Here is a 23364-nt window from a genome sequence, read left to right as displayed (position 1 = left end):
ATGAATAAACGAAATATGGTATAGACCAGTGATTCCCAAAGTGGGCGCTACCGCCCCCCGGTGGGCGCTGCAGCGATCCAGGGGGGCGGTGATGGCCACAGGTGCATTTGGGGGTGATGAGTAACTGCTATTAACACTAAAAAAAAATTAATTTCCAGGGGCTGAGTAATATTTTTTCTGGAAAGGGGGCGGTAGGCCAAATAAGTTTGGGAACCACTGGTATAGACCTACAACAAAACATTATTCAGCTATAATGAAGTCCTGATACATGCTTCCATTTGGATGAACCTTGAAAGCAGTATGCTAAGTGAAATAAGCCAGATACAAAAGAATATTGTATATTGCAACATGTATGAAATATGTAGAATAGGCAAATTCAGAGAGACTAAGTAGAGGAGAAGTTGCAGACTAGGGAGAGAGAATGGGAAGTTATTGCTTAATGGGTGCAGAGTTTCTGTTTGAGCCCATAAAAAGCTTTGGAAACACAGTAGTGATGGTTACACAACACTGTTAATGGAATTAACAGTGAACTGTACATTTGAAATGGGTAAAAAAAAGACAACTGAACATACTTTGTTGTACAACTACAACTCTGTTGCAAGTAGAGAGTGTTGATATGGAAGGAGCAAACATCTATGAAGGAGGATGGGCAATGCAAGAGGGCTTCATATAGGAGGTGATGTTTAGGGCAAGTTGTCTAGAGGAAGTAATCACAAGCTGCATTTAAGAGTAATATTTCCACAAGCAGAAATGAGAGAAGATTCTAGAAAGCCTGCGCCCTACTTTCTTAATGACCCTGGCGCCCCTGCCTAGATTATTATCTTGGCTCTGTTATTAACTGTCTCTGTGACCTTCCGACCCCTCTGTGCCTCAGTGTTCCCATCTGTAAAAAGGTGATAGTCATTTTACTTCTGTGAGGGTTACTGTGAGGATTAAAGTAATTAATACATGTAAAAGAACTTAGCAGTATTTGGCACATAGTAAACATTCTATAAGTGTTAGCTATTTTTACTTCTTTTTTACGAAAACGTTTATTGCGGAAAGTCTAAGAAAATAAAAATCACTTGTAATTCTACTGCCCAGAGAAAATCACTGCTAACCGTTTATTGTATTATCTTCCAGTATTATGTACATAAATATACACATACAGAGCTTATCCACGCACCTCTTTAGACTTTCTCGCCCCTCGCACTCTGCAACGTCCCCCCTGCTTTTTGAGACAATGGAATTTGACGGAGGCAAAGCCCGCCCCTTGATTTTGTCACTAGAAGCCACGCCCCACACTAGCGCATGCGCAGTCCTCGGGCGCCGTGGTTCGTCGAGGGCTTCTTCAGAACGGAAGTGACGTAGGCAGTGACGAGGGGACGGTCGCGGAAAAGTTCCGGCTGTCGCGTGCCGTGGGCTGGTTTTCGACAGTGACCGCGGCGGCAGCATGCTGGAGGAGCTGGGTTTCATCGGGACCATCGGCGAGGATGACGAGGTGCCGGTGGAGCCCGAGTCTGACTCCGGAGACGAGGAGGAGGAGGTATGAGCCGATCGGGGGTCGGGGCGCAGCGGCGGACGGTCAGGTTTCCTAGACTCGTTTCCCTTCCCTCTGATACCTCGGCTCTGTCCCGAAATCCTCAGCATTCCCCAGCCAGGCCGGCATGTGTCCTTCAGCGAAGGGTCTCACTGGGACCCCCAGATCTTCCTCAGTTTGCTCGCCACTAGCGTTTCCTCGCCGCCGCACGGTGCCGTGCCATTCCGTGTCGCCTTGGCGAGCTCGGTACCCACTCGCCGAACGGATACTTCATCCAGGCGAAACAAGCCCTGCTTTCTGCTCAAGGAGCTGCGGTCATGCATTCGTTCGCGATGACAGTATTTAGTCAATACTTACATTTGTTACACCTACTGTTGAGCATGTGGGACATAGCCATGAACAGTTAAAAAGGGATCAGTGTCATGAAAAAGTGCTCACCCTTCAGAGATCCAGCCGGGGTGTTTTCCCCCTGCGACCTCATCTGTCTGCTGACACCTCCATTGGGGCATCCTATGGCCTCCACAAAATTCAACTGCTCCAAAGCTGAACTCTAGTCTCTCTCCCTCACCCTCCCAACCTGCTCCATCTCAAGCCAGAAACCTTAGAGTCATCCTTGGCAGCTTCTTCCTCCTCTCCCGCTCCAGTGTTCTGGAAGCTGGTTTAGGAATCTCTCTCAAGCTTCTCCCCCTCTCTCCAGCTGCACTGCTTCCATCCTAGCACAGGCCACTGCCAGCTTGTGCCTGGATACCCAGAATACTAACAGACCTGGTCTCCAGCTCTTTCTCTTGTTCCCCTCCAGGGTATTCACTTAGCAGCCAGAATGATCTTTTTAATTCTTTAAAATTTTTTTTGATCTTTTAAATTCTTGAATGGAAAACTTATTAAAAAAGGAGTAAAGCAAATATGGCAAATGATAATGCAAAACGTCAAGAATGAGGTGCTAAAAAAAAAAAAGAATGAGGTGCTATACAACTCAATAATTAAACGAGATACCCAAGAAATTTAATCACTACTAATAATGAAATTTAGGGTCAGAGTTTTTATGAGGTTGTTTAACTCAAGGAAAAATGTCAGTATAGCACTCTTTAGTTCTCCAGATTTTTTAAAAAAATATATATTTTTTTTTATTGATTTCAGAGAGGAAGGGAGAGAGAGAGAAAGAGATAGAAACATCAATGATGAGGGAGAATCATTGATTGGCTGGAACGCCCCCTACTGAGCCACAACCCCAGCATGTGCCCTTGACTGGAATCGAACCTGGCTCTATCCACTGAGCCAAACTGACTAGGGCAGTGCTCCAGTTCTTTTCTTCTCAACTTATCCTCCTGAAGCCATGGAGCAGCCAGTCCTCTTTCCACTTTCTGGATGTATGGGTTTTTAAAGTTATCTTTTTGTTATTGATTCTAACTTAAATGAATTGTGGTCAGAGAACAGAGTCTGTATAATATTGATTTTTTGGAAACTTATTGAAGATTTGCTTAAAGGTCTACTACGTGATCAGTTTTTGCAAGTATTCCATGTGTGCCCAGAAAGAACGTTTATTCTCTAATGGTAGGTGCAGTGCTCTCTATATGTTCATTGGAATGAAGCTTAATAATTGTGTTGTTCACATTTTTTACAGAGGTACTCATTTTTTGTCTGCTTGATCTATCAGTTACTGAGAGAGATTGTTAGAATCTCAAATAACAATTATAGATTGGTGGGTTTCTTTGTGTCATTTGTCAATTTTTGCTTTGTAAATTTCTCTCTTGTTGGGTACCCCCATTTTCTTCTTCCTTTTCTAGTGTTCTCTCATTTCAGTCCCATAATCACACTTTTTCTTCCTCTTCTCAGGGGCCCATTGTGCTGGGCAGAAAGCAGAAAGCCTTGCAGAAGAACCGCAGTGCTGATTTCAACCCTGACTTCATTTTCACTGAGAAGGAGGGAATGTACGATGGCAGCTGGGCCATGGCCGATGTTATGAGCCAGCTCAAGAAGAAGGTACTGATAGGCAGTCCAGGTGTTAAAGAGTTCTAACCCTGAGCTCACTGCCTTTGCCATCTGCTTACATGCAGCAGATATTGGAACTTTTTTGGAAATATGTGGTATAGTTGTTGTTTTGTTGTTTTTTTTTATTGATTTCAGGGAGGAAGGGAGAGGGAGAGGGAGATAAAAACATCAGTGATGAGAGAGAATCATTCCTTGGCTGCTTCCTGCATGCCTCCTACTGGGACCGAGCCCAGACATGTGCCCTTGACTGGAATTGAACCTGGGACCCTTCAGTCTCCAGGCCGATGCTCTATCCACTGAGCCAAACCAGCTAGGTCTGTGGTGTAATTTTGGTGGGATAGGAAGTGATGATAAATTACCCACATTCTTGATTAACGCCAAGCAAGTGCCAAATGTTGCAAGTGAATTTTTTGCAGACTTTAGTTACAAACACATTCATTGATCTCCAGACAATATTTAAAAGTATCAATAATATTTTATTGCCTTCCTTAAAATGTCCATAACAGCTTTTCCTGGAGGAGGGTTTGGTGAGCTCAGACTAACTTCAGTATATATAATAAGATAGACCCTTCTTGACTTTATAGACATTAAAATGTGGGGTGGAAAAAAGTCTTTGAGGAAACGTGATAATACCACTTAATGGTCTAGAAATACCAAGCATTACATATACCGTAAATTACTTGCCTTTAAGAAAATGGACAGAGCTATGTTAAAAATGGTCTCGTTTTTAGGAGTTCACTCCTTGTTTTGAATATTAGAAAGAAACCTTTATAACAAAGAACAATCTAGCACAGTGATAGCGAACCTTTGAGCTTGGCGTGTCAGCATTTTGAAAAACCCTAACTTAACTCTGGTGCCGTGTCACATATAGAAATTTTTTGATATTTGCAACCATAGTAAAACAAAGACTTATATTTTTGATATTTATTTTATCTATTTAAATGCCATTTAACAAAGAAAAATCAACCAAAAAAATGAGTTCGAGTGTCACTTCTGACACGCATGTCATAGGTTCGCCATCACTGATCTAGCAGGTGCCCTTGGTAGCGATATTTTAATAGCTAGACTCTGTCCCATAGATACTGTCATTCTCTCTCATTTGCCAGGTAATCTCATGTGACCTCATGTTTAGGGTCCCCGGTCCCCACACAGCATAGCTAAAGCTCCCACAAATGTCATTGTCATCTGCTTATTTGCCAAGATCTCCTGCTTCTCTTTGAGTTTGGTTAACAAGCTAGAAGATGCATGAAAATTATTTTATATTTCATGCACTTCAAAGAGAAATATTGCCTGCTCAGAGCAGTTTAATCGGGCTCTGCTTTCCTCGTTCTGATTGAAATAAAACAGCATTGCCTTTTCAAGGTCCTCGTGAGGTTGTTTGTTTTTTTCTATTCATATGGACCCAATGAAATTAAAGACTGCGCCTTATAAAGCTTACAGTCTATCAGTGTAGAAAATAACTAGACAAATAATTACACAGTTAACTGTAGTGCCATAACAGTTTAGGGAGCTTTGAGCATAAAGAGGGCCTGCCATTACTTATCCTTTCTAAAGTTTTATTACTATCCAGCATTACCTGAATTTGTTCAGATTTCAACATTTTAATTAATAGGCTAATTTATATCTGATTGGTAAGTTTTTCTGAGTAGTATTCAGATATAATGTGACATCTCCTAGTAATTGTATTATTCTGAATAGTAAACACCTTCTAAAATGTGAATGTTCTTATTGGTTCCAGGTAATTTAAAGTTTTTCATAAATAGACCACTTATTTAATGTTTTGGGCTGTGAGTAATCTATGGATTGATTAATGTATCCAAGGACAGACAGCCTTTTTGTATATTAATATCTGAGATTGGACCCTGAGAGAAACCTTGCTTCGTCTCTTTCCCATATGTATATTCTTTTCATCTCTGTATTTTTATCTGCAGAGGGCAGCCACTACATTAGATGAGAAGATTGAGAAAGTTCGAAAGAAAAGGAAAACAGAGGTGAGAAAGCAAAGCAGTTCCTTCTCTTCGCAGTTAAGCCCACAGCTGTAGCCTCGACACCTCCCCACTGTTTCTCTTCAAGCCTACGTGGAAGTGCGGCTGCTGCAGGCAGGCTTCTCCGTGTGTCTACTGTTAATATTCATTAAAAATCCTCATAGCATAGTGGTGCTCTGCGTAGGTTCTGGACTTCCTGATGTTTGTATTTGCCTGACTTTATTATAATTGTTTTTCCTCCCAGGACAAAGAAGCCAAGTCTGGGAAGACAGAGAAGGAGAAAGAGGCAAAGGAGGGCTCTGAACCGGAGGAGCAGGAAGACCCTGAAGGGCAAGATGAGGAAGGCTCAGCAGATGAAGCATCAGAGACCGACTACTCATCCGCCGATGAGAATATCCTCACCAAAGCAGGTAGGTGATGCCGTGTTGCTACCAGAAACAGGAACAGGACATTGGAAAGTGTCCGCCTTTACTTGTAGGATTTGCTGTGCTCTTTCACACAGTTAAATTTAACATCTCCATGTTGAACTCCTTTCTGTAAGCTTCCCTTTTTTCTTGGGATTTTGTTAGGGTTGTACTCAGTAGGCAGAATTTACTCTTTTCCTCATCTCCAGCCTCACACAGCTGCCAGCACCTCTGTGACTCGAACTTATTGGGGTGCTGGGGCCCTCACATCCCTCATCAGATGGGTCCAACAATGTAATGGCTACTCCATAAATATTTCTTGCAGAAATGAGAGCTAAAGCATCATAGTATAGCATAGAGGTTGAGAACTTGGTCTCTGGAACTTGGTGAGTTTGTTTCCTGTCTACACTGTCTCACAATGACCTCATCTTTGAAATAAGGCTAATGACAGTCGCACCCTGCAGCAAGCTGTCCACAGAAAGCACTTAGGACAGTGTCTAGCACAGTGGCTCTCAGCCTTCTGGCCCTTTAAATACATGTTGTGACCCAACCATAAAATTATTTTCGTTGCTACTTCATAACTGTAATGTTGCTACTGTTATGAATCGTAATGTAAATATCTGATATGCAGGATGGTTTTAGGCGACCCCTGTGAAAGGGTCGTTCAACCACAAAAGGGGTCGCGACCCACAGGTTGAGAACTGCTGGAGCAAGTTGTAAATGCTCAGTAAGGATAAGCCCTGATTATCAGCTATATTTTTCTCCATAGACACACTCAAAGTAAAGGAGCGGAAGAAGAAGAAGAAAGGACAAGTGAGTGTGGGCTTGGAAAACAGTATGCAGCTTGTTTTTGCATCCTAAAAGGATTTTAAGGTCAGTTTGTTTTCTTTGCCTTTTTTTTTTTTTCTGAATTCTCATTCTGTCTTTTGGTTTTCTGGTGTAGGAAGCAGGAGGATTTTTTGAAGATGCATCTCAGTACGATGAAAACCTCTCATTCCAGGACATGAACCTTTCCCGTCCTCTTCTGAAGGTAGTGGCTTCTTTTTACAACTGTGCAGTCATCCTGTGACTGGGCTTCCTAAGCTGGGCTCTTTGCTTTCCTAAACTCTCTTGTCCACATGGCTGCCAGGCAACCCTCTTAAACAGAAAGTTCATCTTGGCCTATAAGGCCCAGCCCCTTCTGGGCCCCTATGATGCTGTCTCTTAGCACTCTTTCTGCTCTGGTCATACTGGCTTCCTCACTAGTCCTCAAACAGGTCATGCATCTTCGTCCTCAGGGCCTTTGCACTTGCTCTTCATCCTCCCAGGAAGATTCTTTCACAAGTCTGTTTTCATTGCTCCTTGCCTCTTTTAGGGTTCCACTCAGTAACCACTGCTCAATGAGACCTTCCCTGAGAAAACTCTATAAATTGCACTCATCCCCTCCCCACTGCCCTCCCCAGCCACCTTTCTCCATAGCATTTATCTCCATATGACATGTGTTTGTTTTGGTCTGTTTTTTCTATCCTATATAATAACGAGCTAATATGCAAATTGTCATCATGCCCTCCTGCCCTTGCGCCGGGGCCAGGGGACCTGAGGCTGCACCCCCAACCCGGTGGGGCTTGATGGGGGACCTGAGGCTGCGCCCCCCGACCCAGCGGGGCTTGACGGGGGTGGGGCCGGCTGGGTCTGGGTCTTGCGAGATTTTGAGCTGCGTGCGGGTGGGCGGGAACTTGACTCTGGGTCCCGTGGCGCGCCCCAGACTCTGACAGGAAGGAGATTTTCATATACATTTTACTAATTTTCTTTCATCTCTGACACTTCTATTATAGAGAAAGGGCAAATAGCAATATTAAAATATTTCCTCTGATTCCCTTTTAATGTGCACGAATTTCATGCACCAGGCCACTAGTCAGATTATAAGATTCCTGAGGTCAAAGTTTTTGTTTCTTTTGTTTACTGCTATATTCTCAAGTGCCTAGAACAGTGCCTCACACACAAGAGGCACAATAAATGCTTGTGGATTGAATGACTGGGGTGGACTAAGATACCACTTGTTTGGAAACATGCCTTATTTGTTTCATGCTGAGACTCTCCCTACCCCTCTGTCTAACTCTCTCTTTTTCCTTCAGGCCATTACAGCCATGAACTTTAAGCAGCCCACCCCGATCCAGAAGGCGTGCATACCTGTGGGACTGTTGGGGAAGGACATCTGTGCCTGTGCAGCCACTGGGACAGGTAAAAAGGATAGGGACTTGGGGAGGGGCTAGGCAGAAGGAGGATGTTCAACCTAGAACAGGCTCTAAGTTGACTGACCAAAAGGCCACTTTGGTAAATACACAAATATAAATTTGATTTCTGTTAACCCTCACCTGAGGATATTTTTCCCCATTAATATTTTAGAGAGAGTGTAAGGGAGGAAAGGAAGGGGAGAGAGAAAGAGACAGAGAGAGAGAGAAACACCAAAGTGAGAGTGACACATTGATTGGTTGCCTCCCACATATGCCCCTTTAGTGTGCAGGCTGACATTCTAACTACGGAGGACACTGGTCAGTGCCACAAATATAATTTTTAATGCAATAACATTACATATTTTGTTTAGTAGCTCCCTTAGAAAAAAAAAAACTTACTATAGCCCTGGCTGGGCATCGTCCCGTGCAGCAAAGGGGTTTCCAGTTCGATTTCTGGTCAGGGCACATGCCTGGGTTGCGGGCTAGATCCCCAGTAGGGGGTGTGTAGGAGGCAGCAGATCAATGTTTCACTCTCATATCAATGTTTCTCTCTCTTCCTTTCTTTTCCTCTCTAAAAATAAATTAAAAAATATAACACAAATAACTTACTGTATATTTTCCTATTTCTTTAAAAACTCTTTGCTTTTTCAAACTGGTTGCATAGTATTTTATTACATGACTGTTTTTTACTATATAATTAACTGCATTAATATACAATGTTGCATTGAGTATCCCTTTTACAAAAAATTTCCTCCTATGAAGAGGCCTGTCATGGAAGAGACAGGCGGTCATAGTCAAGGCGATACCCTGATAGAATTAAATGAGGAGGACCTTCACTAGACCCCCTGCAACCTGTGACCCATAACTATCATACATATTTCTGTGCTCAGGTGAAAACCTAAACCTTGAAGGGACTGAACCTCTTCTCTTTGCTTTCTTCCTGCCCTTGTCTCCAGGTAAAACTGCTGCCTTCGCACTGCCCGTCTTGGAGCGTCTAATCTACAAACCCCGCCAGGCTCCAGTAACCCGCGTGCTCGTGCTGGTTCCCACCCGAGAGCTGGGCATCCAGGTACACTCGGTCACCAAGCAGCTGGCCCAGTTCTGCAACATTACCACCTGCCTAGCTGTGGGTGAGTATCTGGCCGAAGGCTGCCAGCCCCGAGAGACCATGACACCCTCTGAGGTTGACGGGTGCCAAGAAAGCCTTTATGTAATTGAATCCACTTAAATAGTGGACGATGTGTTTTTATAGTAGGTAGTGGGAGGTGGGGAGAGGGTTTGATCGCGACTTAACCAGTCTTGCAGAATGAAATTTCAACATTATGGGGAAAATTTTTTCTTGGTACTAAATAAGTTTACGATACAATTTCTGCTTTGCATGAATAAAGAATTAAATATTGTTTGGGGCAGAATTTTTCTGATGATGTTATATGATACTGTTTTCTAACCTTCATTTTACCCCCCATATGCCATGGTGATGTAGAAAGACATCAGCTCTGCAGCTGCTTCTCTTAATCCTTAGATGCCTGGATCTGAAGTTCCTTTGTGTCATCATCTTTTTTGATGTTTTGCATTTAACAGAATTGTAGTTAAAAAAATCTGTCTCTCCAAACAGATTGTAAAATCCACACATGTGGGACATTTGTCAGTTGTATTCTCTGCTGTTTCTTCTGCATCTGGCATGAGACCTGGCAGGTGGCAGGGCTCAGGCAGTAGCAGTGAATGACTGAACTGGCTGCCTGGTGGGGCTTTTTTCTTCACAGGTGGTCTGGACGTGAAGTCTCAGGAAGCTGCTCTTCGGGCAGCGCCTGACATCCTCATTGCCACCCCAGGCCGGCTCATCGATCACCTCCACAACTGCCCTTCCTTCCACCTGAGTAGCATTGAGGTTCTCATCCTGGATGAGGCTGACAGGTACTCATCTGGGATCCCATGGGCCACAGCCCTGGATGGGAACTTGCCACCCTGGATTATTCTACAGTAGAGGCTTGGTGCATGAAATTCATGCACGGGTAGGGTCCCTAGGCCTGGTCAGCGATCAGGGCCAATCTGTGGGGCAGTCGGGGAGCCCCTGCTGGCACCCACCTTGGCTGGCCTGGCTTGGCCTGCTCGCCGGCCCCGCCCCCTGCTGCTGTCGCCGGTTGCCTCCATTTGCGGGGTGACCAGTGTGGCGATTGGCAGGTCCCTGCTGGTACCTGCGTTGGCTGACCTGGGGCCTGTGGGCTGGGGGCAGCTCCTGTGTTGAGTGTCTGCCCCCTGGTGGTCAGTGAGCATCATAGTGACTGGTTGTTCCATTGTTTGGTTGATTTGCATATTAGGCTTTTATTATATAGGATGGCTCTCACCAGTTCAGCTGCTCACATTTGTACCTTTGTCCATCCTTAGCCCAGATTATTCTGCTCTCTTTCTCCTTCTGTAAAGTGCTGGTTAAAAGGGAAGGTAGAGCCCTAGCTGGTTTGGCTCACTGGATAGAGCGTCGGCCTAGGGACTGAAGGGTCCCAGGTTCGATTATGGTCAAGGGCATGTACCTTGGTTGCAGGCACATCCCCAGTAGGGGGTGTGCAGGAGGCAGCTGATCGATGCTTCTCTCTCATCGATGTTTCTAACTCTCTATCCCTCTCCCTTCCTCTCTGTAAAAAATCAATAAAATTATTTAAAAAAAAAAAGCGGGGGCGGGGGGAAGGTAGATCAAATCCTGGCTCTGCCACTCCCTGAGATTTGGGGACATCTTTTAGATTATCAAGCAAAACCTTTCCCTGTTTGTAAGTGGGAGATAAGAACAGCACCAATCTTGTGGTGTTGAGGATTCAAGGAGTAAGTTGGGATAAGTGCCCGTGCATAGTGAGGACTCCACAAACAGCCTCTCTTAGTGTGATGTGGGGCTCACTCCATCCCTCCTTCTCCCTCTTTCCCTCCTTCCTTCCTCTCATATGTGTCCCATCTGCTCACCTCTTTCCTCCATAACTGAACAGAATAAAGTCTTAATGATCCTAGACTAATGAAGGAGGTAGGGTAGGGGAAGGAGGCAACAAAAAACCCTAAAGCCTGTTCAAGTTTACTCTCAAATTGCAGCATCTCCAACTGAACAGGTCTTTAACCAAGCTCTGATCTGTATGCCCCTCCGTCTCTCTTCCCATCTCATGATCAGCAATGTAGTCCTATTTGTTGTTCTGGCCAAAATTCTTAACGTCATTTGTGTCTCCTCATTTTCACACCGCACAAAACATCCATAAATCCTGTCAGCACTTGCCCACTTCGGGGTTTCTGCATTTGCTATTTCATCAGCTTGGAATGACTTCCTTTTTCCTTGGGTTTCTGGTCTAGTTGTCACTTATCTGAGAAAAGGTCCTGCCCCCACCTCATCCTCCCCTTCCTGCCTTATGATCTCCAATCTCTGAGGTCTCGCTAGCCTGTCTGACCTACCTCCCTTATGGTTACCTGAATGCTGGTGTGGTGGTGTGTCCCACCTCTCCTCTAGAACATCATTTCGTAAAGGGCCGGCTTGGTGTTGCTTGCTGCCGCATCCCAGTGCTACATCTGGAATCCAGTAGATGCCCAGTGAGTGTTGAATAATTGACTGACAGACAGAGCAAATGAACCATTCTTGAGGCCTGAAGGAAGTAAAGGAGATTGTTCTCAGGCAAGGGAACATGATCTGATTCAGGTTTTAAAGGGAAAGGAAATTGCATTCTTCAAACACGTCAGCATCTTAAAAGACTGGGAAAGGCTATGGAAGTTTTAGATTGAAGTGTCTAAGGAGACATGACAAATAAATGTAATACTTGATTCTCAACTGAGCCTGACCTGGAGGGAGAAGTACTGTAAAGAACTGCATCAGTTGAAAAAAACTGGAGTCAAGGTAATCTCACAGATTACTATTACCTACAAAGAGAAAAAGGTTCCTTTATCAGTGGCAAAACCTGGCAGACACCTCCTTAACCAAGTGTTCAAACTGATGATCTTTATCTCCTGATGGACTGGGAGTGAGGTGCACATCCGCACCCCTACACGTTCTTTCTGCAATGATTTACTGAATACAGTCCCTGGGAAATAGACAAATACAGAGTGTGGAATAGGCTGAGAGGATTCTTCTAGATTAAGGGAGACTAAAGAGACATGCCAACCAAATGCAACATAGGAACTTTGGTTTCTAGACTAAATAACAAGACAGCTACAAAATATTTGGGAACAGCTAGGAAAATTTGGATATGGACTATACTTTAGATGGTGTTATTCAAACTTAAAATTCATGGGTGTAATAATGACATTGTGATTACATAGAAGGTCATTGTTCTTAAGAAATGTGTGCTGAAATATTTAGGCATAAAGTGTCCTGATCTCTACAATTTACTTGCAAATAGTTCAGCCAGGAAAAAAAGAAAATAGATTAAGCAAATGTGGCCAAATGATAATTCTTAGTGAATCTTGTTAATGCTAATAAAATAAGTAAATAAAGGCGCCTAAAGCAGAACCAATGACAACATCAAAATATGGCATCTGATGTTTTCTGCCCCTCGACAGAAGCGAGCTTAGTCCATTTCTCTTGATTCCTCCCCTTCCCTGCTGACCAGGATGCTGGACGAGTACTTTGAGGAGCAGATGAAGGAGATCATCCGAATGTGTTCCCATCACCGCCAGACTATGCTCTTCTCGGCCACGATGACGGATGAGGTGGGCTGTGGGGAATCTCCTCGGTGGGGTGAGTGGAGAAGACAGTTCAGAGAACCCTGGTCTGGGCTGGGGGTGGGTACCGCCCCCTTTCTGCCCCGTGGTAGGCTGGTGAGCATCCCTATCTTTGTGCCTGGCAGGTCAAAGATCTGGCTTCTGTCTCTCTGAAGAACCCTGTCCGGATATTTGTGAACAGCAACACGGATGTGGCCCCCTTCCTGCGGCAGGAGTTCATCCGGATCCGGCCAAATCGGGAAGGGGACCGGGAAGCCATTGTGGCAGGTGCAAGCCCAGGGTGGGACTGGGCAGGGTGGGGTGCTCGACTCCTGTGACCTCAGGAGTGCCATACTGGAGCCTCCTCCATCCAGCCTCCCCTAATCCAGTGTGTGGTGCTGCCATTCCTTCACTCCATCACTTTCGATTTGTTTTTCCTCCCTTATTTTTATCGTCTCACCTTCCTCCCACCATCCAGTCCTTATGTCCTGCTGAACTCCCGACCATTTCCCCTCACTGCACCTTTGGCCCTTAGTTCAGGCCACTGCTGTGTGTTGCCTGGACTATTGCAGCTGCCTCTTACGTGCCTGTCCTGCTTCCACCCTTATCCCTTGGTAATCCACTCTCCACCTACAGATCATTTAAAATGATGTTTACAAATGAGCACTTGCCTATTACTTCCTTATGTAAAGCCCGCTGGTGTCTTCCATTGCTCTTAGACTAAAATCCACGCTCCCTAGCGAGTTCTGCAAGCCGTCTGGGTCTGGCCCCTGTCTGCCTTGTTGCCTTTGCTCCGGCCTTGTTGCCTGGCACTCGGCCACACTCACCTGCTTTCGCTTTCTCAAACCCACAAGCTTGTCCTCCTCGGGGCCTTTACATTTGCTCTCTCCTCTGCCTGGAGTCTTCCCCCTCATCTTCTCATGGATGATCCTGCCTTGTCATTCAGCTTGGGAGGAACCAGTGCTGAAGCTACCTCCCCATCCTCCCTTCACTTTCTCAAGGGCAGGACTCGCTTTTCTGTCTCAGCCCTGGAATTTGAGCTTCACACGGGTAGGAACCTCGCCTGTCTGTCTCCCTGATGCCAGGCACAGCACTACTTCGCAGGCGAGGAGGGAGTATGTTTCGGAGATGGCTGCTGGTTCACTCTTCTCTCCCTGCCAGCTCTGTTGACAAGGACCTTCACCGACCATGTGATGCTGTTCACCCAGACCAAGAAGCAGGCCCACCGCATGCACATCCTCTTGGGTCTCATGGGACTGCAGGTGGGCGAGCTCCACGGCAACCTGTCACAGACGCAGCGACTGGAGTCCCTCCGGTAAACTTGGGGTTAGGGTTGGCTCCTATCCACCCTTCTTGGGCAGGTCAGAGAGGCTCTCTTAATTCATACGAGGGAAAATACCACCCAGAAGCTGTGTTAGAATACTAGCAGGGACTCAGGTAGCACAGTTTCCCTGGAAGGTCATGTCTTAGATACACTCAGAACTAACTCCTCACAGAAGAGGTAACTCATGCCCCAGGGCTTGTTTATGGGAGCTGCTGAGTGGGCCATGGAAAGAGATTCTGACTTGGGACGATTCAGCATACTTTGGCATACGTTTTTGTCTACAGCTGCTCCAGAGCAGTGGACAAACCCGAGTCTGACGGAAGGAAATTTGGAATCAAAGCTGGTCGCCATTTCTTGACCATTTACTTTGCCAGACCTGTGCTGTGTGCTTTTCCGTGTGATTCATTTAATTCTCACAGAATGGAGTCAGCTTGGGGGGCAAGGAGGAACCCTTTAGAGCTCTCCCACCTATCCCTATTCATCATAGATGGCTGAGAGTTGTTTTCTAAAGAAAAGCTATTTTGAATGCTGGGACATTTGCATATGCTACTTCCTATATAGGATAGCTCTGTGGTTCCCAGACTTCCATATGTATAGGAATTACTGTGTAAGGGGGTATACACAAAATGACGTTTGCTCCACTTTATGGATTGTTTAAGGGGGAGTGTAAATGTCGATGGGCTGACACTTAGGCTCTGTCCCCACTGTGATAGTCTGCACTCTGCTGCTTGACTCCAAATGGAATTGTGTTCTTTCTGCTGGCTCAGGCTCCTGCATAGCATTATTGAGGATGGGAATCTGAATAAACATCTCTTTGTGGCTATTTCCAGGCGCTTTAAGGATGAACAGATTGACATTCTTGTGGCCACAGATGTGGCAGCCCGTGGACTTGACATCGAGGGGGTTAAAACGGTGAGCAGGCCCTGGCTGGTTTGGCTTAGTGGGTAGAGTGTCAACCTGCAGACTGAAGGGTTGTAGGTTCAATTCTGGTCAAGGGCATGTACCTTGGTTGCAGGCTCAATCCCCAGCCTGGTTGGGGTGAGTGCAGGAGGCAACCAGTCGATGTGTCTCTCTCACATCAATGTTTCTCTCTCTGTCTCTCCCCCTCACTTCCACTCTCTCTGAAAAATCAATGGCAATATATTTTTGAGTGAGGATTAACAAAAAATTCAAACACACACACACACACACAAAACAAAAAAAAACGGTGAACAGGCTCCATCTTCCTTGAACTTTGGGTGGGAGTCCTTTTGCCTCCTTGTGTTCCAACTGTTTCCCAACTCCCACATATGAATGATGGTCAGCTTTGACCTTCCAGGTAATCAACTTCACGATGCCCAATACCATCAAGCATTACGTCCACCGGGTGGGGAGAACAGCACGTGCTGGCAAGGCTGGGCGTTCGGTCTCTCTGGTGGGAGAAGAAGAGCGGAAGATGTTGAAGGAGATTGTGAAGGCTGCCAAAGCTCCTGTGAAGGCCCGGATACTTCCCCAAGGTGAGCAGACACCACTGCAGCAGCTCAGGGCAGATTGGATAGGTGAGGCAGGGGCAGAAGATAATGGGTGAGAGCAGGAGCTTTGCAGTCAGGAGCCAAGTTTGAATCTTGCTGAGTACCTCTGGGCAGGTCTTACCTCTCCTCTCTGGGCTTCAGTCTTTGTGTGTAAAAGAGACTCATGATAGACTTATGCCTCAAGTGCCTTATTCATAGGCACTTTGGGTTTATTTTACATCCTTTGGAAAGAAAGTTCTCTCTTAGGGCAAAATCCCCATTGATTCCCTCCTGTCCCCTAGTCCTTGAGGGGCAAAAGGTGAGGAGATCAGCATTCATTCTTTTGGATATCTTTCATTCTTTATGTTTCATTCATAGGAGTCTTTTAAAGCACATCCTTTTTAAGCTTTTTTTTTTTTCAGTTATAAAAATAATAAGTATTCAGTGTTGGGACTTAGTAAATAAAATAAGAGCTAAAATGTAATTGTATGTTAAGGAACTCACCACTGTTAGTATTTAGATACATATCCTTTTTTCCTTTCATATATGTCTATCTTTTTTTTTCCATTTAATTCATTCAGCCAGCAAATAATTATTGAGTACTACTCTATATGCCTGGTGCTATTTATTCTATTCTAGGTTTTGGGGATACAGCAGGAAACAAAACAGCTGATCCTGTGGTGGGGAAAGACACAAAAAAGCTAATAGAAGATGTGATTTAGAACTGCAGGAGGAGAGGTGCCTACTTTAGAAAAGCTGTTTAGGAAAGCCTCTGAGCAGGTGGCATTTGAGACGAGTCCTGGACGACAAGAATGAGGTGGCCCTAAGTGGTCCGGGGACAGAGTGTGCCAAGCAGAGAACACCAGGGCAAGGCCTCTGAGGCGGGAGCAAACTTGGTGTGCGAGTAAAAGGGAAGAAAGGCCAGAGGGCCCGAGGCACGGTGAGCAAGGTGGGGATAGAAGGCCAGAGAGTCGGCAGGGGCCATGCTTAGAAGTTTAGAGCTTATTTTAAGAGCAACAGGAAACCTTCAGGCAGGGTTGGAGGGTTGTTAAGCAGAGAAGTCACACACAAAAAAACAATTTTCTAAGTCACTAAATACATATCTTTCCTTTCATCAGCTACATAGGCTTCACTCTTATTTAAAAAAATTTTTTGTTCTCTTCCCTCAAGATGTCATCTTGAAATTTCGGGACAAAATTGAGAAAATGGAGAAAGATGTATATGCAGTTCTGCAGCTGGAGGCTGAGGAGAAAGAGATGCAACAGTCAGAAGCCCAGGTGAGGCTGTGCGGAGGGCTCTGGTTCCCAGGGTCACTCGGTAAGCACACCGCATTAGCCCCTCTGAAATCCTTTGTCTGCAAACAGATCATCAGAGTCCCAAGCATTTTCGGCAATGGCTTCCTGCAACTGCCACGTTATATATTGTCAGATGTAGGTTCCATGGCAGGTACCCTTTTGCTGTCCCCCCCAGATCAACACAGCAAAGCGGCTCCTGGAAAAGGGGAAGGAGGCACAGAACCACGAGCCTGAGAGGAGCTGGTTCCAGACCAAAGAAGAGAGGAAGAAGGAAAAAAGTATGTCGGGAAGTTCCTCAGAAGCTAAACATAGAATTCATAGGACCCAGCAATTCCACTCCTTGATCTAACCCCAAAGAACTGAAAATAGGGACTCAAATGGATACTTACACGCCAGTGTTCATTGAAGCAGTACTCACTGTAGTCAAAGGGAGGAAGCAACCCATGTCCATCAACAGATGAATGCAGATACAAAATGTGTATACATACAATGGAATAGTCTTCATCAATAATTAAGTTCTGGTGCATATTGTTAAGGATGAATACTGAAAACCTGTTGAGTGAACTAATCCAGACACAAAAGGACAAATGTTTATGATTCTGCTTATATGAAGTACCTAATCATGCAAAGTCATAGACACAGAAAGTAGAATAGAGATTACTAGGGGGTAGGGGAGGGAGTTTTTTTTTAAGCAGCCTTTTTAAAAAAAATATATTTTTATTGATTTCAGAGAGGAAAGGAGAGGGAGAGAAAGATGGAAACATTAATGATGGGAGAGAATCATTGATCAGCTGCCTCCTGCACGCCCCACCCTGGGGATCCAGCCTGCAACTCGGGCATGTGCCCTTGACTGGAATCGAACCTGAGACCCTTCAGTCCACAGGCTGATGCTCTATCCACTGAGCCAAACCGGCTAGGGCAGTTATTTACTTATTTATTTTAATTTTTAATCCTCACCCGAGGATATTTTTCCATTGAATTTTAGAGAAAGGGAAGGAGAGAAATTGATGTGAGAGAAACACATCGACTGGTTGCCTCCTGCACAAGCCCAGGCCCTGCAGGGAGGAGCCTGCAACCCAGGTACATGCCCTTGACTGGAATCGAACCTGGGACCCTTCGGTCCATAGGCAGACGCTGTGTCCACTGAACCAAACTGGCTAGTGTGTGAGGGAGTTATTAATGGTTACAGAGCTTCTGTTTGGGATGATGAAAAAGTTGTAGAAACAGAAAATGGTGATTGTTGTACAATATTGTGAATATAATTAGTGCTACTAAATTGTACACTTAAGAATGAAAATGGTAAATTTTTTTAAAATCCTTATCCGAGGATATTTTTTCCATTGATCCTTAGAGAGAGTGGAAGGGAGGGAGGAGGGGAAGAGAGAGAGAGAGAGAGAGAGAGAGAGAGAGGAAGAGAGAGAGAGAGACATGGATATGAGAGAGACACATCGACTGGTTGCCTCCCTCATGCATCACAACTGGGACCTGGGATTTAACCTGTAACTGAGGTATGTGCCCATGACCAGGTATCAAATCTGCAATGCTTTGGTGCATGGGCTGATGCTCTAACCTCTGAGCAAACCAGCCAGGACAAAATGGCAAGTTTTATGTTACATATTTTGCCACAAGAGGCAGGAAAATATTTTTAGATATTCCCTGCCTTTCTCTATTTTTAACAATCACAAATGAATTTACATTGTTCTACACCTTGCTTTTTTCCATTTTATAGCTTGGAGATGATTTTATATAAGCATATGGGTAGCTACCTTTTTTTAAAAAAAAATATGGCTGTGTGATCTTCCATCAAATGGGTTGATTATAATTTATTTAATTAGTCCCTGTTGAGGGACATTGGGGTTGTTTCTAATCGTTTGCTATTATTAACAATTCATGTAGTGAATAACTTTGTCCAGATTCCTTTGCACAATTAAGCAAATATATTTGATTTGTGGATAAAGTCCTTAAAGTAGAATTGTAGGTCAGAGGTTATATGTATTTATTATTTTGTTAGGGATTGCAAAATTACCTAGCTTGCAAAAAGATTATATCAGCAATTTAAGAAAGACTGCGTATATGGTGGGACAAAAAATTAGGGTGTATCTATGTTAAATTTTGTTAAAAATCTATATATAGCCCTAGTTGGTTTGGCTCAATGGATAGAGCGTTGGCCTGCGGACTGAAGGGTCCCAGGTTCGATTCTGGCCAAGGGCACATGCCTGGGTTGCGGGCTCGATCCCCAGTAGAGGGTATGCAGGAGGCAGCCAGTCAATGATTCTCTCTCATCATTGATGTTTCTATTTCTCCTTCTCCTTTCTTCTCTAAAATCAATAAAATATATATTTTTAAAAATCTCTATATATAAAAGCCTAAGCGACTGGATGACTGGCCGACTGGCCAGTAGCTATGATGTGCACTGACCACCAGGGGGCAGATGCTTAACACAGGAGCTGCCCCCTGGTGGTCAGTGCACTCCCACAGTGGAAGTGCTACTGGCGAGCTCAGCTGTGGCAGCACAAGCCTCTCCTGCAGACACTCTTCCTGTGCACCCGGGCTGCGGTGGCGGCAGGCACAGCGGGGCCAGGATGAGCAGAAGCCGTGCCCCGCCTGGGCTCAGGCTCCTCCCCAGCCGCCTGCCACTTTGCACACTACTTCATGCTGTGCGGGATTGACATGGACAGTGGGCTGGAGCCCGACAAGCTGGTGGGTAAGGCCAGGCTGCGGCAGTGCAGAGGTCCACTGATCGCCACAGGCCAGGCCGAGGGACCCTGCCAGTGCACGAATCCGTGCACCGGGCCTCTAGTAGAGTTATAACTATTCAGGGACATAAGTGAACTAAATCCTTATCTTTCACATCAAGAGGTAGATCAGGGGTCCTCAAGCTACGGTCCGAGGGCCACATGCAAATACAAATATTATATTTGTTCCCGTTTTGTTTTTTTACTTCAAAATAAGGTATGTGCAGTGTGCATAGGAATTTGTTCATAGTTTTTTTTTAAACTATAGTCCGGCCCTCCAACGGTCTGAGGGACAGTGAACTGGCCCCCTGTTTAAAAAGTTTGAGGACCCCTGAGGTAGATAGATAATGAAAGTCTCAAATGGATGAATTGAGAAATAGTGGAACAAGCATGCTATTTAGTGAGATGGGATAATCACCAAGAAAGTGAGTGATTGATGATTCTCATTTTAAGCCCTTGTGTACCAATTTAAAATCTGTGTACTTGTTAATGTAAGTTTTTTTTTTTTAAATGTTTTGATTTCAGTGAGAGGAAGGGACGGGGAGAGGAATAGAAACATCAATGGTGAGAGAGAATCATTGATCGCCTACCTCCTGCACGCCCCCTCCTGGGGATGGAGCCCACAACCATGACCTTCTAGTTCATAGGTTGACACTCACCCCCCGAGCCATACCGGCCTGGCTGTAAGTTTAAAGGAAGTTATAAAACTACCTGAAATCTCATGCTCTCTTCTCATCCCAGTTGCTAAGGCTCTGCAGGAGTTTGACTTGGCCTTAAGGGGAAAGAAGAAGAGGAAGAAGTTTATGAAGGATGCCAAGAAAAAAGGGGAGATGACAGTGAGTGGCCTCCCCTTTGGAGTTGGGTCCCTGCATAGTGCAATGAGTCAGGGCTGCCTGACTCACATGTCATCCTCTTGAGTCCAGCTTTAAAATAAAACTGTTCCATACTCACTTGTCATCCTCTCTCTAGGCAGAGGAGAGGTCCCAATTCGAAATCCTCAAAGCACAGATGTTTGCTGAGCGGCTGGCCAAGAGGAATCGCAGAGCCAAGCGAGCGCGAGCAATGCCTGAGGAGGAGCCAGCAAGAGGCCCTGGTAGGCATATGGGGAGCCTACCGGGCTGGAAAGAAGGTTCTCCCTGTAACCTGTGCTTATAGTCAGGGAGAATATTAAAGGGATGGTGATAAGAGCCCACATTTTTTGAGTAATGAATATGTACTAGTGTATACAGCTATACCTTTATTGGCTCCAAGTGGTGCAGTGACCTGTGGTTAGTGGGAATACCTAGGATTTGAAACCAGGCCTTTAGGAATCTGGAGCCTAAGTCCTTACCAGTTACCATATGGAGGAGCAGGTCAGGGTCAAATGAAGTGAAGGTGGTCTTTGGCCCATTTCACTTTGGACTACACAAACATTCTTTGGAGTGCTTCCTTCACACCTGGTACTTCTGATTCCTTATCCCTTTTCTGCCAGGATCTGATGTCTCACCTTCATGTCAATAAATCATTAGTCCAGAGCATCCACTGAACTTGGGACCATTACCCTGAGCTTAAGGGAATTTAGGAGCCTGGGTTTAAGAGGACATATCTAATCCATTCTCTCTCTGCACAGCCAAGAAGCAAAAGCAGGTGAAGAAATCTGTATTTGATGAAGAACTCACCAACACGAGCAAGAAGGCCCTGAAACAGTATCGAGCTGGGTAGGGTTTTAAGTCATCATGGAGCTCTCGGTATTTTGATGAAAGCTCTCTCTCCTTCCCCACTCCCACTTCTCATATACCTATAGCTTTATAATATATATTTCAGGGGCTTCTGTCTGACTTCCCAGGATGAGAACATGAGGCAAGAGGTGTTGAGGCTCTTTTGCCTTGGAGATAAAGTGCCACATTTTTGGTTCAGAAATAGAGCTTCTCAGGAGAGTGATAGATAGAACCCCAAAGGATCCTGGTTTGCTCTTGGGAATGTGTTGTTCATCCCTCCTCTTCCCAATTCCCCGGGCCTGGGTTGGGATGGGTTTAGATTTATGCTTCCCAAGTAGTTTTATTATATACACTAGAGTAATGAATTTCATGCACTGGGGCAGGAGCGGGGGCGGGGGGCGGGTTGTCCCTCAGCCCAGTCTGCACCCTCTCCAATCTGGTACATCCCTCACAATCTGGGACTGCTGGCTCCCAACTGCTCGCCTGCCTGCCTGCCTGATTGTCCCAAACCGCTTCTGCCTGCCAGTCTGGTCACCCCCTAACCACTCCCCCGCCAGCCTGATTGATGCCTAACTACTCCCCTGCCAGCCCGATCGCCCCCAACTACCCTCACCTGCTGGCCCAATTGCCCCTAACTGCCCTCCCCTGCAGGCCTAGTCTCCCCCAACTGCCCTTCTCTGCTGACCTGGTCACCCCTAACTGCCCTCCCCTGCAGGCCTGGTCTCCCCCAACTGCCCTCTCCTGCTGGCCTGGTCGCCCCTAACTGCCCTCCCCTGCTGACCTGATCGCCCACAACTGCCGGCCATCTTGTGACCACATGGGGGTGTCCATCTTGTGCAAGGATGTGACAGTCAATTTGCATATTACCTCTTTATTATATAGGATGAGAAGGAAGGGTAGAGCCTCTTCCTGTTTTATTTTAAAGCTGGACTCTGACTTGCACAAACCCATATTATCAAGTAGAAAGACACATAGGCTGAGAACCTCAGGACCTGAAAATGATGCATGTGTTGATCCTGCTGCTATGTGTGGGAGCTGGGTTCAGTGGGGGTGAGACCACCCACTTTTCCAACAGTTTGCCATTTCAGCATCATGTCTTCTCTCTCACCTACAGCCCCTCCTTTGAAGAAAGGAAACAGTTAGGCTTGTCCCACCAGAGACGAGGAGGAAACTTTAAATCTAAATCCAGGTAATGTTTGCAGTTTTGGAGGACCAAAGGTTACAACTATTTGGGATTAGAGAAGAAACCTTTCATGGGAAAGGAGCTCCTCCTTCCTCTTTCTGGCCTTTGAGGGGTTGGTCCTTTACTCTGATTTTTTAAAATTTAAATGTATTAGGGGTAGCATTGGTTAATGATGTTTTAGGATACCATTCTATGATACATTTTCTGTATATTGTATTTTTGCTCACCATCCAAAGTCTAGTCTCTTTCCATGATCCCTTCTGGTTTTCTTAATAGGTACAAGAGGAGGAAGTAGCCGTGAAGAAGTTCATGGGATGGCCCTTCGATCCCTTCTTTATGGGAAGTCCTTCTGGTTTGATCTTTTCTCCATTTGTAAAAAAAATTCTTAAAACTTTAAAAAGTCTGTGTCATTTGTACACTAAGAAAGAAAAAGAGTCAGTCAGCCAGGCTTCCTCTTGCTGATTAGTTTTTACATAAAGAATATACCGAGACACTGGGGTGGTGGGATGTCTGTCTCCCTCTCCCTTCCTCTCTGAAATAAAAAAAATTAATATATGTATATATGTATATACACATATATATATACATATACACACACACACACCGAATGGAAAAGTATTTGGGGGGCAGGGGAAAGAAACCGATCTAATTGTAAATTTTATTCCTGTTTCTTCCCTCAATAGTACACTGCTCCCAGTGCGCTAGCTTGGCACTGCCACATATACTTGGAATGCATCTTTGTGCCTGTAGAGAAGTTAGATGTGGAGGAAATTCTTACTAGTTCTCTTCAATTATGTCCTAGAACTGAAAGCTGTCATTTACCACAAACTATACCAGACATTCTGTGGACTGAGCACTTTCATTTAAT

General features: G+C 45.2%; 1 protein-coding gene and 1 long non-coding RNA gene across 2 annotated transcripts; both read left to right on the top strand.

Moving 5' to 3' along the window:
* The first annotated feature begins 1344 nt into the window (after positions 1-1344).
* Positions 1345-22896, top strand: DDX27 (DEAD (Asp-Glu-Ala-Asp) box polypeptide 27). Its single transcript, XM_014539688.1, has 21 exons — positions 1345-1525; positions 3353-3499; positions 5440-5499; positions 5738-5903; positions 6667-6710; positions 6841-6927; positions 8012-8117; positions 9067-9240; positions 9874-10024; positions 12682-12781; positions 12919-13060; positions 13934-14087; positions 14927-15008; positions 15415-15592; positions 16757-16863; positions 17057-17159; positions 20358-20452; positions 20586-20709; positions 21226-21313; positions 22428-22502; positions 22773-22896. The coding sequence occupies exons 1-21, from the start codon at positions 1433-1435 to the stop codon at positions 22789-22791; spliced, it is 2295 nt and encodes a 764-aa protein (XP_014395174.1). The 5' UTR covers positions 1345-1432; the 3' UTR covers positions 22792-22896.
* On the top strand, positions 10384-12488 carry LOC106726100. Its single transcript, XR_001362117.1, has 2 exons — positions 10384-10549; positions 10794-12488. It is a non-coding gene; the product is annotated as an uncharacterized LOC106726100 (long non-coding RNA).
* Positions 22897-23364: the final 468 nt, after the last annotated feature.

Source organism: Myotis brandtii, unplaced genomic scaffold (assembly GCF_000412655.1).
Source record: "Myotis brandtii unplaced genomic scaffold, ASM41265v1 scaffold225, whole genome shotgun sequence".
Lineage (NCBI taxonomy): Eukaryota > Metazoa > Chordata > Mammalia > Chiroptera > Vespertilionidae > Myotis > Myotis brandtii.
This window is presented reverse-complemented; position numbering and strand designations above follow the sequence as displayed.

Bases quoted from the DNA above. Each gene is read 5' to 3' on its own strand.
- DDX27 (XM_014539688.1), top strand. From the start codon at position 1,433: ATGCTGGAGGAGCTGGGTTTCATCGGGACCATCGGCGAGGATGACGAG. The intron at 10,025-12,681 runs GTACTCATCTGG...CCTGCTGACCAG, and splicing joins ATCCTGGATGAGGCTGACAG to GATGCTGGACGAGTACTTTG. The intron at 20,453-20,585 runs GTGAGTGGCCTC...TCCTCTCTCTAG, and splicing joins AGAAAAAAGGGGAGATGACA to GCAGAGGAGAGGTCCCAATT.